Source organism: Rhynchophorus ferrugineus, unplaced genomic scaffold (assembly GCF_030347505.1).
Source record: "Rhynchophorus ferrugineus isolate W39M unplaced genomic scaffold, kcgeb_rfMv2 rfM4, whole genome shotgun sequence".
Lineage (NCBI taxonomy): Eukaryota > Metazoa > Arthropoda > Insecta > Coleoptera > Curculionidae > Rhynchophorus > Rhynchophorus ferrugineus.
The window spans coordinates 29,108,040-29,120,891 of NW_027472583.1; the positions used below are offsets into that span (position 1 = coordinate 29,108,040).

The window sequence follows — 12,852 nt, forward strand, 5'->3', positions numbered from 1 at the left end:
ATTTAACCGGTGTAATTTTAGACTGCGTCGAGGCCTTCGAAATGTATTACGACTATTCCGATTATTACGTCATTATGATTAATTTTAGCGCTTCCATATCGAAAACAAAATCGGCACATGACCACCAGTCGCAGCCTACTGCGATCCGATGAATGAGCATGTACCATCGCGACTTTATCGTTGCATTTGATGCACCTATTCTATCACCGAAGCACTTTCGGCCTTTAATGAAACCTTAAATATAAAGGAATATATCAGCTGAAAAATATTTTTATTCTTTTTGGAGGTTATAACTCAGATTCATTCAAAAGAAATTCACTGGATTGTCAGCAAACACAGGACCCGTCTTAAACATATTCAGGTTACCATCTTTATGGTCGATATAAGTTATAATTTATGTGAGAGGATATTAAACAAAAAAATACTATTATTTTTTTAAATACTGATTTATTCAAGAAAACAGGAGACGACTGGTTGAATCCTCCCAGAGACTCGTCTCACTCGTTCACCAGTCTGGTAGCTAGAAAAACATCTGCTTTCCATCTGGCCAAATAGTCTTGGTCATATAACATAATACCGTCCTAACAAAGAAACAGCCATAGGGATGTACGTGGTCGTTATTCCGTCTGAACAGCTTATAGTTGTAATAAACATTGTTTTTAAGCATCGATTGTACCTTCGTCCGCCAGGTTGCCTTTAAGGATCTTAGAAATGGCATGGTTTTACCCAAATTTCCATGGTACCCCTCTACGGAATAGTCTTCCAAATTTTGCTAACTCCAGATTCCTATCGCCTCCGCCTAAAAAACTGAGCTACTGCAATCCGCATTTGGTGGCCATTGGTCATAAACTGCAATCTTCTGTTCAAACTTTTTCAAACTACATCTGTTTTTCAAAGCTTGCATATTTCTTACTTGGAATAGTTTATGGCCAGCGGTCGTGGAGCACCTTCAATCCACCTTTAACGCCATAACTGTTCCATTTTCCCACGCTTTGGAGCGGGTTCATCGTGTGCAGTCCACTCAGATGACTGTCGATTGGACTTCGGAGCGAAATGATGGAGCCATGTTTCATCCATTGTCACATATGGACGTAAAAACTCGGGTTTATTACGCTTGATCATCTTCGAACACTGTTCCGAATCATCAACTCATCGTTGTTTTTGGTCAAAAGGGAGCTCACGCGGCACCCACTTTGCAGAAAGTTTTCTCATACCCAAATATTCGTGACTGATATGATGTACACGTCCAGTTGATATATTTAGAGTGTCCGCTATTTCATGCAATTTCAATTTACGGTCATTCAAAATCATTTTGTGGATTTTTTAAATGTTTTCCTGGGCAACAACATCTCTTGGGCGTCCACTGCGTTCACCGTCTTCAGTGCTCATTTCACCACGTCTAAACTTCGCATACCAATCCTTGAAGGTTGATTTTCCTGGGGCAGTGTCCGGAAACTCGGCATCAAGCCAAGTTTTTACTTCAACTGTATTTTTTCCCTTCAAAAGCAATATTTTGTCAACACGCGAAATTCCTTTCTATCAACTTTTTTCACAATAACAAAAGTTGCTTCACTCAAAATGCTATAATTCACAAACTAATGATCCGACAGATGTCAAATTTATTCACGCATCTTTCAACCGACCTGTTAGATGCCAATGAAATAAGACAACAGCAACGTGTTTTTTTATCGGTTTTATGATTGAAGTCCGAAAAGTTTGCAAAAAAAAAATTTACTTCACCACTTCCAGTTTCACAAAATCTTATAGAAAATATACAGCTCTAAGATTTCCTCTTTTTTCATTAATAATATTGTTTAAAATTATCGATATCAATCCATATTTTTGAGAGTTGTTAGTGACAATTGTAAAATTCCGTTTCTGTACTTTTTTGACTGACCCTTAGTTCTGTTACAAGTTGTTCCAGATTTTGAGCAGATTCTCAATAACTGACACATTATCTGTTTACCATCTAGTTTACCAATATTCATCTCTATATATATACACACACACACACACACACACACACACATATATATATATATATATATATATATATATATATATATATATATATATATATAATAGATAATAATATATAGTCATTATTCTTTTAAATTTAGGTGCTAGCAATAAAATAATAATAAGTCCATGTGACAAAAAATGTTGCAAGGAAGCCAGACGAATATACAGAGTACTAGCAAGAAACAGGGCCAAAAAACAATACAGCCTCTTACACGAAATAGACGCATCATTGACAATAGCCAAAGGGTTCCTTTTTGGGAAAGGTTTGTCCAGTTACATGATTGTTAGAACAATTTTGTGTATCATATAGTTTATATAAACAACGTGCTGGTAATTAATCATTTGTCATTCTTCAAGTTTTAATAATTCTGTTATTGTACATAGTCTATAAATGTCTGTTTGTATATCACATGTTTCTATGTTACTTACGAATCGTTTTTGTAGTAACTTTTCTCGTAGTGATTAAAGCCATTAATTTAAATATAATTCAAACTCTCATTCAAAACTCATAAATTATTCATTTGTATATTCGATTTTATTAGTTATGTTGTTATTTGTTAGTGCATCCAACTTATAATAACTGTAACTTCTAAATACAAAGATTCCATGATACTATTAAAATATATTCGTTTAATTACTAGAATTAAATTAAAATTAAATAATTCGATATTAGTTAAGACATTTTATAAATTAGATGTTTTAGATGATCAAACTACACTTATTGAGAATTATAATAAGGTTTGAGGATCAGAGTAACATAATTAATTATGCAAAACTAATAGTTGCTTATTAAATAATATAGTTTTTTATCACCCCATATCAGTTTTTAAATTCGTATGAATAAAGAACAAATTATTTAATATAAGTTTGTTATCAAACTCTTTTACTGATGTTGAAGAGTGACTTAAGCAATAAATCCAAACAGAAAATTTGACTGTCAAGAAGGAGCCAGCGAGATTAATATTGCACAAACATTTAAATTTGAGAAAGGATGAAGAAATATTACAGAAGGAATATTTGAGGCCATAAAATTATTAGGATGACAATGTAACTCCTTGTCAATATAGCCAAATGCCGATTAGGAATAATTGAAAATAGAAGACTTCTACGTCGTAACAAACTTGAAACAGAAAATGTCCAACATTGCTTTATTGAATTTTTAATTGCCAAAGTATAAAAGTCAAATCGATGCCTATTTCCAGTTTCGTTTTATAAGTACTTTTCCCACTATTGTCAGCCAGTAGAAAAATTAGTTTTCATCATATTCAGACAGAATATATTCATATACATATTCATCCCATATAGATGTTGAATTACTAATGATTATATAACATCCTCTTCATTCACCAAATTTAGCAATGGTTGTCTTTCAAGCTCAATAATATTTGTGAAGGAAAATGGTCCAATCAGTAAAAGCAATTAATATCGTTGATTTTAAATTAATAAGAAAGTAATAGAGAAGAAATAATAATTCCTGTACTTCTCTTCAAAACTACATTGTTATTTTCCCAATTGTTTCTTCTTGTACAAAATCAGAAGTAAATGTTTCAAATCAATCAATTCGAGCATTAACCTCGAACATCTTAATTCTAGATTTTATTTTTTATTACAAAATAATATATTGCCGTAAATATAAATAAAAGCATATTTAAGATATAAAATAATAATTGCAGTGTCTCTCATCGAAATTCCATTGTTCTTTTTCCAATTTTTGTTGCATTTAATCTGAAGTAAATATTTCAAATGAATTAATTTAAGCATTAACTTCGAGCATCTTAATTATTAATTTTATTTTTCTTATCTCAAAATAAGATATTGTTCTAAATGTAAGTAAAGTTAAGATGTACCTTTTACCACAGCAGAATGTGTTCTAAATTACCTTTCATTCTCATTACATCAATACTTTTATTCTTCTTCTATTTAATCTTCTATTCTAAGGACAGTATGTATTGACATTGATATTTCCTGTTATACATAACAGGAATGAACGTTATAATAATACCTTTTAAATAATTTTCATTTGTTTTCGGTTATTATCAATTACCAGACTATTATAGTCCGTTTCATTGTATAATATATTTTAAATATTGACGTGTTTATGCAATTTTAGATACAGTTCCAATTTTCCAATTACAGCCAGCTTGTGTGCGGAACCACCAACTCCATTGTCTGCCACACCTAAGCGATAAATCTCGATTGGTTTACGGAATTAGTAATACATGATGGCATTCGCTGGCAGTGGCCGAGCTCATTTTCGTTCTCCAGCCTATAAAAAAATTAGCAAAACATCCAGTAAAAGTTATTATTAACGATGATGAGCAAGACTGCGGTGATTTGTTTATATGCGAACTGTTTGTTGTTTTATATAACGTGATATCATAGTTCACACTGGAAGACGCTTATACTTATGCCTGAATAAAGAGAAACAATGTGTAGCAATTTTTAAATATTCATTAAAGTCACTTTATAATTTATACTAAAATTAATATACATCCGTTCTCGCTTTTTGACCACAGATGATACAAGAAGATCTTTAAATATAGATCAATCAATCATTTTCAGGGGTTCGAAAATCATTGGAATGATACAAGCAATTGGGCAAATTGAGTGCCATAATAATTAACGCAAATAGTTTTTGCATCGTATTGTTACTATACGTTTAGTAAATTTTAAAAATAAAAACATTATATGTTGAACCCACCATAGAGAAATCTTCATGCTACAAGTGTAATGGTTTTTATATGATGGAATCAGAAAAGATTAATTTGGAGACCGCTAGAATTGAACGAAACTTTTTGTCGTTTTTTATAGGGTCATATCATAGTTCACACGGGAAGACGCTTATACTTATGTCTGAGTAAAGAGAGACAACGTGTAGCAATTTTTAAATTTTAGATTTCAAGTCATTTTATAATTTATACTACAATATATATACATTCGTTCTCGCTTTTTGACCACAGATGATACAAGAAGATCTTTAAATATAGATAAATCAATCATTTCCAGGGGTTCGAAAATTATTGGAATGATACAAAATCAAACAAATTGAGTGCCATATTAATTAAAGCAACTATTTTTTGGATCGTATTGTTACCGCCATAGAAATATTTTCACGCTACAAGTCTAATGTTTTTTATATGATGGGATCAGAAAGATGTGTTTTATTCGGGGACTGCTAAAGCCGAATTAAACAATTAATGAAGGACGCTACCTATAGCTCATTAAACCGAAGGAAACATTTACCAAAAACTGCCAAATTAGGCGACCTTAGCTTCAGACAGTTTAATGCTCGACCGCATGTTAAAAAGTTCAAAAGAAGAAATAAGAACCAATTGAACAATAGCGGATGGGAACCCTCGCTCACTGTATTCTTCAGACCTAACCCCTTTCCGAATATTATTTGCTTGATTCGATTTTCTTACCCGAATAAACTATATTTGATATGAAACACACAAAAATTAACTCGGTACATTCCTAGGTCCGAAAAAAAGGTTTTTTGGGCATTCATCAATGATGGGAAACGTACAAACAACAGTACTTCAACAGCGTATAATGTTGTAATGAAATAAAGCAATATAATTAATTTTAAAATATAAGAAAAACTTTTGCTTATATCCAATATGTCTTCATCATTCAAGTTTTCTTTTGTATGAAAGAATAGAGAACTGTTATTTTAAAATTTTATGAACAGTGAATTTCATCTAACATGTATATGACATATACTCCAAATTTTATTACCTTTCATAATTTATATTTGCGCAATTTGGGAGCAGTATATTCGATGTTATATATACCATCACAAATATTTTTATTTGTTAGTTTAGAGATACGTATAATTAATCCATATGAAATACAATGTAATAACTAACACAAAAAAGTGATTATGTTATATATAATAAATTAACAGATACAAATACGAGATATTGGTACCAATTTGAATAGATGTTAAAGATTCGGAACTACTTGGATTTAATACAACATATGCCCAACATTCAAACAATTTTCGGATTATTTCTTTGTATTTTATTTCTTCTTAATCGGTGAAAACTAATTATTCACCTAAACTTCTAAACTTTCAAAAGCATCTAGTAAATAGATTATTCAAAATTTAATATCATGTCTTCTATATCTATTTTATTTTCAACTTCTTCTCATCCTTTTAAGTGGGAAATACATACAGATGTTTTTTTCACGACCTTGCCTTGCTTATAAATGGATCCAAATATAAGTTAAAATTAGTAATTAATTAATTTGTAATTAAGACTGTACCAAGCATATCTAACATAAGATGTTGTGTTTTGAAAAACCTTCTAAATATCTATTTTTAATAAGTTCAACAACATCAAGTCAAGTATTTTTTTACTCTAAAAAGTCACTGTTATTATGTTTATTCAACCATTATTTTCCCACTATAACCCGCTTTAAACACATTAATCCGTCAACACCTTTCATCAGTAATTATTTCTGATGGTTTCAGCCACTTATAATATTATATTTTACTTTAGTGCAAAGTTTTTAGTTTGGATTTCAATCAACATTTCTTAAATATGTTATATTTACATGTTCCTTTTCTCTTTTAGTGGCTTAATATCCAATTTATTGGTTTTGAAACCATTTCCATCTTTTCTATATGTTGTTAGACACAATATTGAATGTTTAATACAGTAGACAAATTTAATTAGTTCAGCTGTTTGGAAAAAATCGTCTTCCAATTCCCCATCTTCAGCTTTTTTAGATTTATATGATTTTTTCTTATGCATCATTTATCAAAAGGACTAAAATTATTTTTCACAAGTAAACCTATATCCCATAAAGGTTTTTCCCGTTTTATTATATTAAAATAATACGATAAAATTTAATATAATGAAATTGTATTTTCTATTTTAGAGATTCCTTGAAATAAATATTTTGTTAAAATAAACAATAGAACAGAATAGAACATTATGAATACATAGAGAATAGTCATTATTCTGAAAAACAAATATTGTTATATATAATAAAAAGAAGCAAAAGCGAGAATGTCATTTACAAAAACAAAATCGTATTTATACTACATAACCTTGCCATATTATTAAATCTCTAAAAAAGACATATTCAAAAGTTCTTACTCTCTAACGTTATCTTGAGGGTATATTTAAATTATTAATATATAATTATAAATATAATACAACTATCTGATACCCTCTGATATACTTTTCAGTTAGTACATGACTGATTATTAAACTCTTATTTCGTCAACATTCCATTAATGCTTCTTTAATCTCAAAGGCATGCTTTTTTTGAATGAATAGAAGAAATTGGCAGTTTCTTGAAGATGGTGGTTATGGTTCCATTAAAAAATCAGCTTGTAAGTAAATTTGTTTATTATAGTCCGAGTAATTTTCAACGAGATTCTTATCGGGGGAGTTTTCAAGTCATTCCAAAACTTGAATATTATGACTTAATTTATGACAAGATATAGACTTCACCTCTAGAAGTATTTTATAGTGGTTTTGGCTCTTTGTTTTTTCTAAGTATAACCTGCCCATTTTCCTAATTAGACGGACAAAACCATAACAGAATGCGGGTACATTCGATACGATAGGATAATATTAGGAACGATGCAGTCCTACTTATACACCCACTAAGTTTTCGTCGTGTGAACTTTTAAGATTTATTCAATAATATTTTTTTCTATATGGTTTCAATTAAGTCTCTTCATCGCCATAGTCTGAATCAACTTCGGTTTTCGCATAGCTTTACATGTGATCAATCAATTTTCAGCGAAACATTGCTCTTACAAAGTTATCTCAGAATATATTTATTTTAATATTCTTCGCGGAACCTCATGAAGCAATGGCGGATCTTGCATGACATTCCTTATTATAACAACTTCATAAGACGCAATTGGTCACCATTCTTGGGAGAGAGATTGCTATTTCTTCTCATCTTAAATATTTTTTAAATCATATCTTTCGTAATACTTTCTATAACGTTACAAAATATAAAACCGAGAATAAACTAATATTATAAATCAATAAGACAACCTACCCTTATTGATAAAAGAGTGTTTAAAGTCCACACATTCATATTTAGGTTTATATACCTTCTTTGGGATGTTTTATAGTGTTGCAAGTGTTAGGAATTTCAAAAACAAATATACCATAGGCGTAAATAATAATGTAATTTCCCTCTAAATTAAGAAAATCCAATTACTTCTGTTGGGTCAAGGAATATGGCCCGTAGGTACCGTAGGTTATTCGATAAGTTCGCACAAATGAAACTGATACGAAAAACAAATGCGAAAATGCTTTATTGTTTAGAATACATTTTTGTAGTTTTCAAGTAGACCTGCAAAATAATACGCGCGTGTATTACTTCTTCGTTTGATAAAATATAGCTTAATCTAGCGAGCTAAATGTTTCAAAAAGTCAGGCTAATTTACTAATTTCAGCCATGACTCATACAATTTGAGTGTGAGTCATCTTAATACAATGTTTTCCTTTATATTTTTTTTTAAATGTGGAAAAAGACTGAAACTTTTTAAAGTATCACTTGAATAAATTATGCTACACGAAATTGATATTAATAATAATATAAACTTATATACACGCATAGACGCATACACTCATACGCATACGGCTTAAATAAATATCATATATGAAAATAAGATGATAATTGATATTATTAAAACATCGCGTTCCTTGTTCGTTTATACTAAAGCAGAACGAAATTCTCTTCTATATTGGTCCAACCCATGAATCAATGCAGGCCATATACATATCTATACGTATTGTTTTCGAATAGCTTATTTTGCATTCTCGTTCTCCTTCCGCTTCGGGGAAGTTTACAGCCTTAATAACTGTCAACCGACTGAAGCAATCATTTCCTAACCTACTGGACAGCAAGTCTCACGCCACGGCCACCTATGACGGAGATCTCATACACAATCTAAATCCGTAATAGTGTTTTGGAAGCGTCGGTGGATCGACGCTCCACAGTTAAGCGTCGGGACGGCCCGTAAACATCGTCAGTCACGTTAATAGTGGTGTAGGTTATTTAAGATTGGAAACAAATGGATAAATGAACATTTCGACTAGTTAACGAAAACATGGTTAACAGTTAGTGTCGGAAAAATAGTTGCAAGCGCATGGGTAGTCGTTTAATCGAGGAAAATGAAGGCGCCTGTACCACATTTCAAAGCCACGGCATCGGTTCCAAGTAGGTGATGTAATTTAAGATCAAAACGACAGCGTTTTATTTGGGTTTTTGTTATAAATTGCAAGTGCTATTAATAAGAGTGTAAAAATATCTGTTGAGTTATGCTGCACAACATTTACATTTATTTTGGACGTGATGGTGATAAGGTGAGACAGTAACGTGGATATCAACAAGACAGGTCAACAAAATAGCCAACACGAAGGCTTATAAATATTTTGGAATTTTTTAATTATTAACACATCTTATGAAAGATGTACTTCTTTTTCTATTTTACTCTATATTTTATTGAAACTATAATATTGAAAGAAATATTAAACCAGTAAATTTGTTAAATTACCGATAATTTCATGAATAATGTTTGTTATTCAATTATAATAATTATCACATATAATTAACAAAACTAAAAATCAATAAATGGAAGAGAATTAAAAAAAAGTTTTTTTAGACGTTCTTAAAAAAAGAATATGTATAAATTTATGTGATAATATAACGTGATAGCTATATTTTTCATTATTTCAACAAATTGTAGCAATTTAAAATTAAAGGAGATATATAAGTATTAAAAATGTTAAATGTGAATTAGTAAAGGTGAAACAAATTTTGTTATATTATTTTTCGACCATTAGATACTTTATTTAATTTTCACAAATAATACTTTAAAATAATAGAATGACTTACCCTGCTTATTGCTTACTACTACAGTAGGTCATTTTGAAACTATATCGCGATTGATATTTTCCATACATAGATAGTTTATAGACAGAATGGCTAAAAATCTAATTTTTTCACAACTATAACCAGTCGTTTGAAAAATAAAATAAATATAAAAGTAAATGCTTAATATTATTAAAATAAACTTATATTTTATATGATTGTTGTATTCTAATGTTCCTTTTACATATTATTTGAAGGCAGTAAAATCCTTTGGAATACACCCAAGGCTGAATTTGTATATTTATTTCAAATTACTTTTGAAATATATCAATATAAATATCAGAAAACTGAAGAATTTATATATAATCAGTGCTTAATTAAAATATATTAGTAAAACTATAAATTGTTGTTATAAAAACCCTGTCAATTTTATAGTAAATCACAACAAACTTTATTATATTTTCCAATACTAACATTTCTTGGATCAATAGCAATACTAAAATGTTATACACATGCGAAAATATTCTAAAAGTAATTATATATATATATATAGAAAGCACTGTCTTTCTTTACATGATAAAAATATATATAACATATATAATACATAGACATTTATATCTTTTCGAAATAACTAATATTTATAGCAGATATATTTGATGATACTTAAATCGTTCCAATAGGTTAAATTGTTGGCAGAAAAATTACTGTTTTTCTGTGTTTGTTTTTTCAATATACGAAATATATTGGTAGCGTGACATAACAGAAATTATACCACCTATAAATAGGTCACACACATAACCAATTATATTTCTGTATTTTATTTCATTAATGCGTTGATATCTTTTTAAACTAAACTAAACGCTTCAAATAAAAGGTTCACATCTTTAATAAAATAATCATACTGTTTTCTGTTTTAATAAATCATGTTTAAAATGTTAATTAAATTCAGGCGGTTTGTCAGGCTAGTAACGTTGTAAGTAACTTTAATAGATTATTAGTTTTATATTGCTTAAAGAATCTGCTAAAATTAAATATAAATAATTACCAATTCTTTGGCTTTTTATAATTTAATGACAGCCTGATATATAGCATTCATTGTATATTAAAGACGATATGAATCCCTACAAGTTTATAGACCACTAATATATGAATGTTTTAAAAAAGGAGTGAAACCATGAACAAACATGAATGTACTGATAATGTAACAGTGGATATATTTCAATACCACTGTTTAAAAAGGTTATGTATTTCAAAAATAAAAGGATATAATTTTGGGATCTACTTGAAATCAAATTCAAATTACAATCGGTCATCGAAATACCTATATCTATCTACTTAGATTCATACTGACCCACTGGCACAGCATGTGTTAATATGCAGCAATAGTCTGCAAACAAGTATACCTTCAAGTTTCAATAATAACTAAAACAATAAATGTTTTTAATTTACTCTATTTGAAAGTTATCTATAAAACTATATAGCATGTGATTCTGATGCATTTATTTCGCTTAGTTTTTCTTATATATTCGGTTGAGTTGATATGTTTTGCCTCTTATATAGTGTTTCGTTTGTTATATTGTTTTATGCTTATGTTCTGAAATGTGTCTGGGGCTTTATTTTTCCTGGTCCATGGTATTTCAATTTTCTATTATGTCTAAATATATAACAGGTCAATTGAAAAGTCCCCGGCCTACCATAGTAAAACACATTTTTTGCCAAAATTAGTTTTTTTTATTCAACATAATTCCCTTCAAGGGTGATACACTGATTATTCTGATCGCCTCTTCATTCGACGAAAATTTCTTCCTAGCGAGCATTCTTTTGAGATCTAAGGCACCCACTTTGCACAAAACTTACTCATACCCAAATATTCGTGATTCATATGATGTACACGTTCAGTTGATATATTTAGAGTATGTGCTATTTCATTCAATTTCAATTTACGATCATTCAAAATCATTTTGTGGATTTTTTAAATGTTTTTGTCGGTAACCACCTCTTCTTGGCATCCACTGCGTTCACCGTCTTCGGTGCTCATTTCACCACGTCAAAACTTAGCATACCAATCCTTGATGGTTGATTTTCCTAGGGCAGTGTCTGGAAACTCGGTATCAAGCCAAGTTTTTTCTTCAACTGTATTTTTCCCTTCAAAAAGCAATATTTTATGAACACGCGAAATTCCTTTGTATCCATTTTTTTTCATAATAACAAAAGTTGCTTCACTCAAAATGCTATAATTCACAAACTATTAATCCGACCGCTGTCAAATTTATACACGCATCTTTTGAGTGTTAGGGCTAACTAAAAAAATTATTTCATTATCTTTACCATACCGTTCAAACCGTTCTGTTTATATAAAAAGGATATCATTTATTTTTACCCCTTATATATTTGTAAGATTTGACATTTCTTTGGCCTCTCACACGTAGATACGTAAACATATGGAAATAGTTAATTCAAGTACTGCTAAGCTCTATGAAAATTCCTTAATAGTTTGAGTTGGGTTTCCTTCAAATAAGTGTGGAAATTCATTGTCTTCGAACGTTTTTGTTCTTCCATGCTTCTATCGTCGAATAAAAGACTTATAAATGGGATATGATGGAGCAGCATCACTATAGGTTTCCGAAAGTATTTGGTAGGTTTCCGCAGGAAATCTCTTCAAACTAAACAACAAAATAATGAGTACCGAAAATGAATTTTGAGCATTTCCTTAATTAGCGCCTGTAAACACTTAATAACTCAATAATACTAAATAGAATAATAATTAATGACAACTGAAATTAACAATTAATAAATAGCAACAGTTAAATCAGAGGTAACTACTAAGAGGTCTCTAAAACTCCTAATTTTATGACCAAAGTCCCTAAAAAACTATATTCCCCACAGCTCACTACAAACTTTTATTTTTATTTTTTAATTTGCTATGTATGATGAACGATTGTTTATTTTGTCAAAAAACTACAAATGCATTCCACA

At 29.9% G+C, this 12,852-nt stretch overlaps 1 protein-coding gene across 23 annotated transcripts in view; it reads left to right on the forward strand.

Moving 5' to 3' along the window:
- CAP (Cbl-associated protein) overlaps positions 1-12,852 on the forward strand; it is a 153,171-nt gene that overhangs the window by 83,339 nt on the left and 56,980 nt on the right. For 16 of the 23 annotated variants that reach the window (XM_076402581.1, XM_076402580.1, XM_076402584.1 and 13 more), the window contains one exon: positions 2,121-2,285. The exons of the other annotated variants lie outside the window; for them this stretch is intronic. In XM_076402581.1, coding sequence (XP_076258696.1) covers positions 2,121-2,285 — 165 coding nt within the window. The remainder of the gene's footprint in view (positions 1-2,120; positions 2,286-12,852) is intronic. 23 annotated transcript variants of the gene reach the window in all.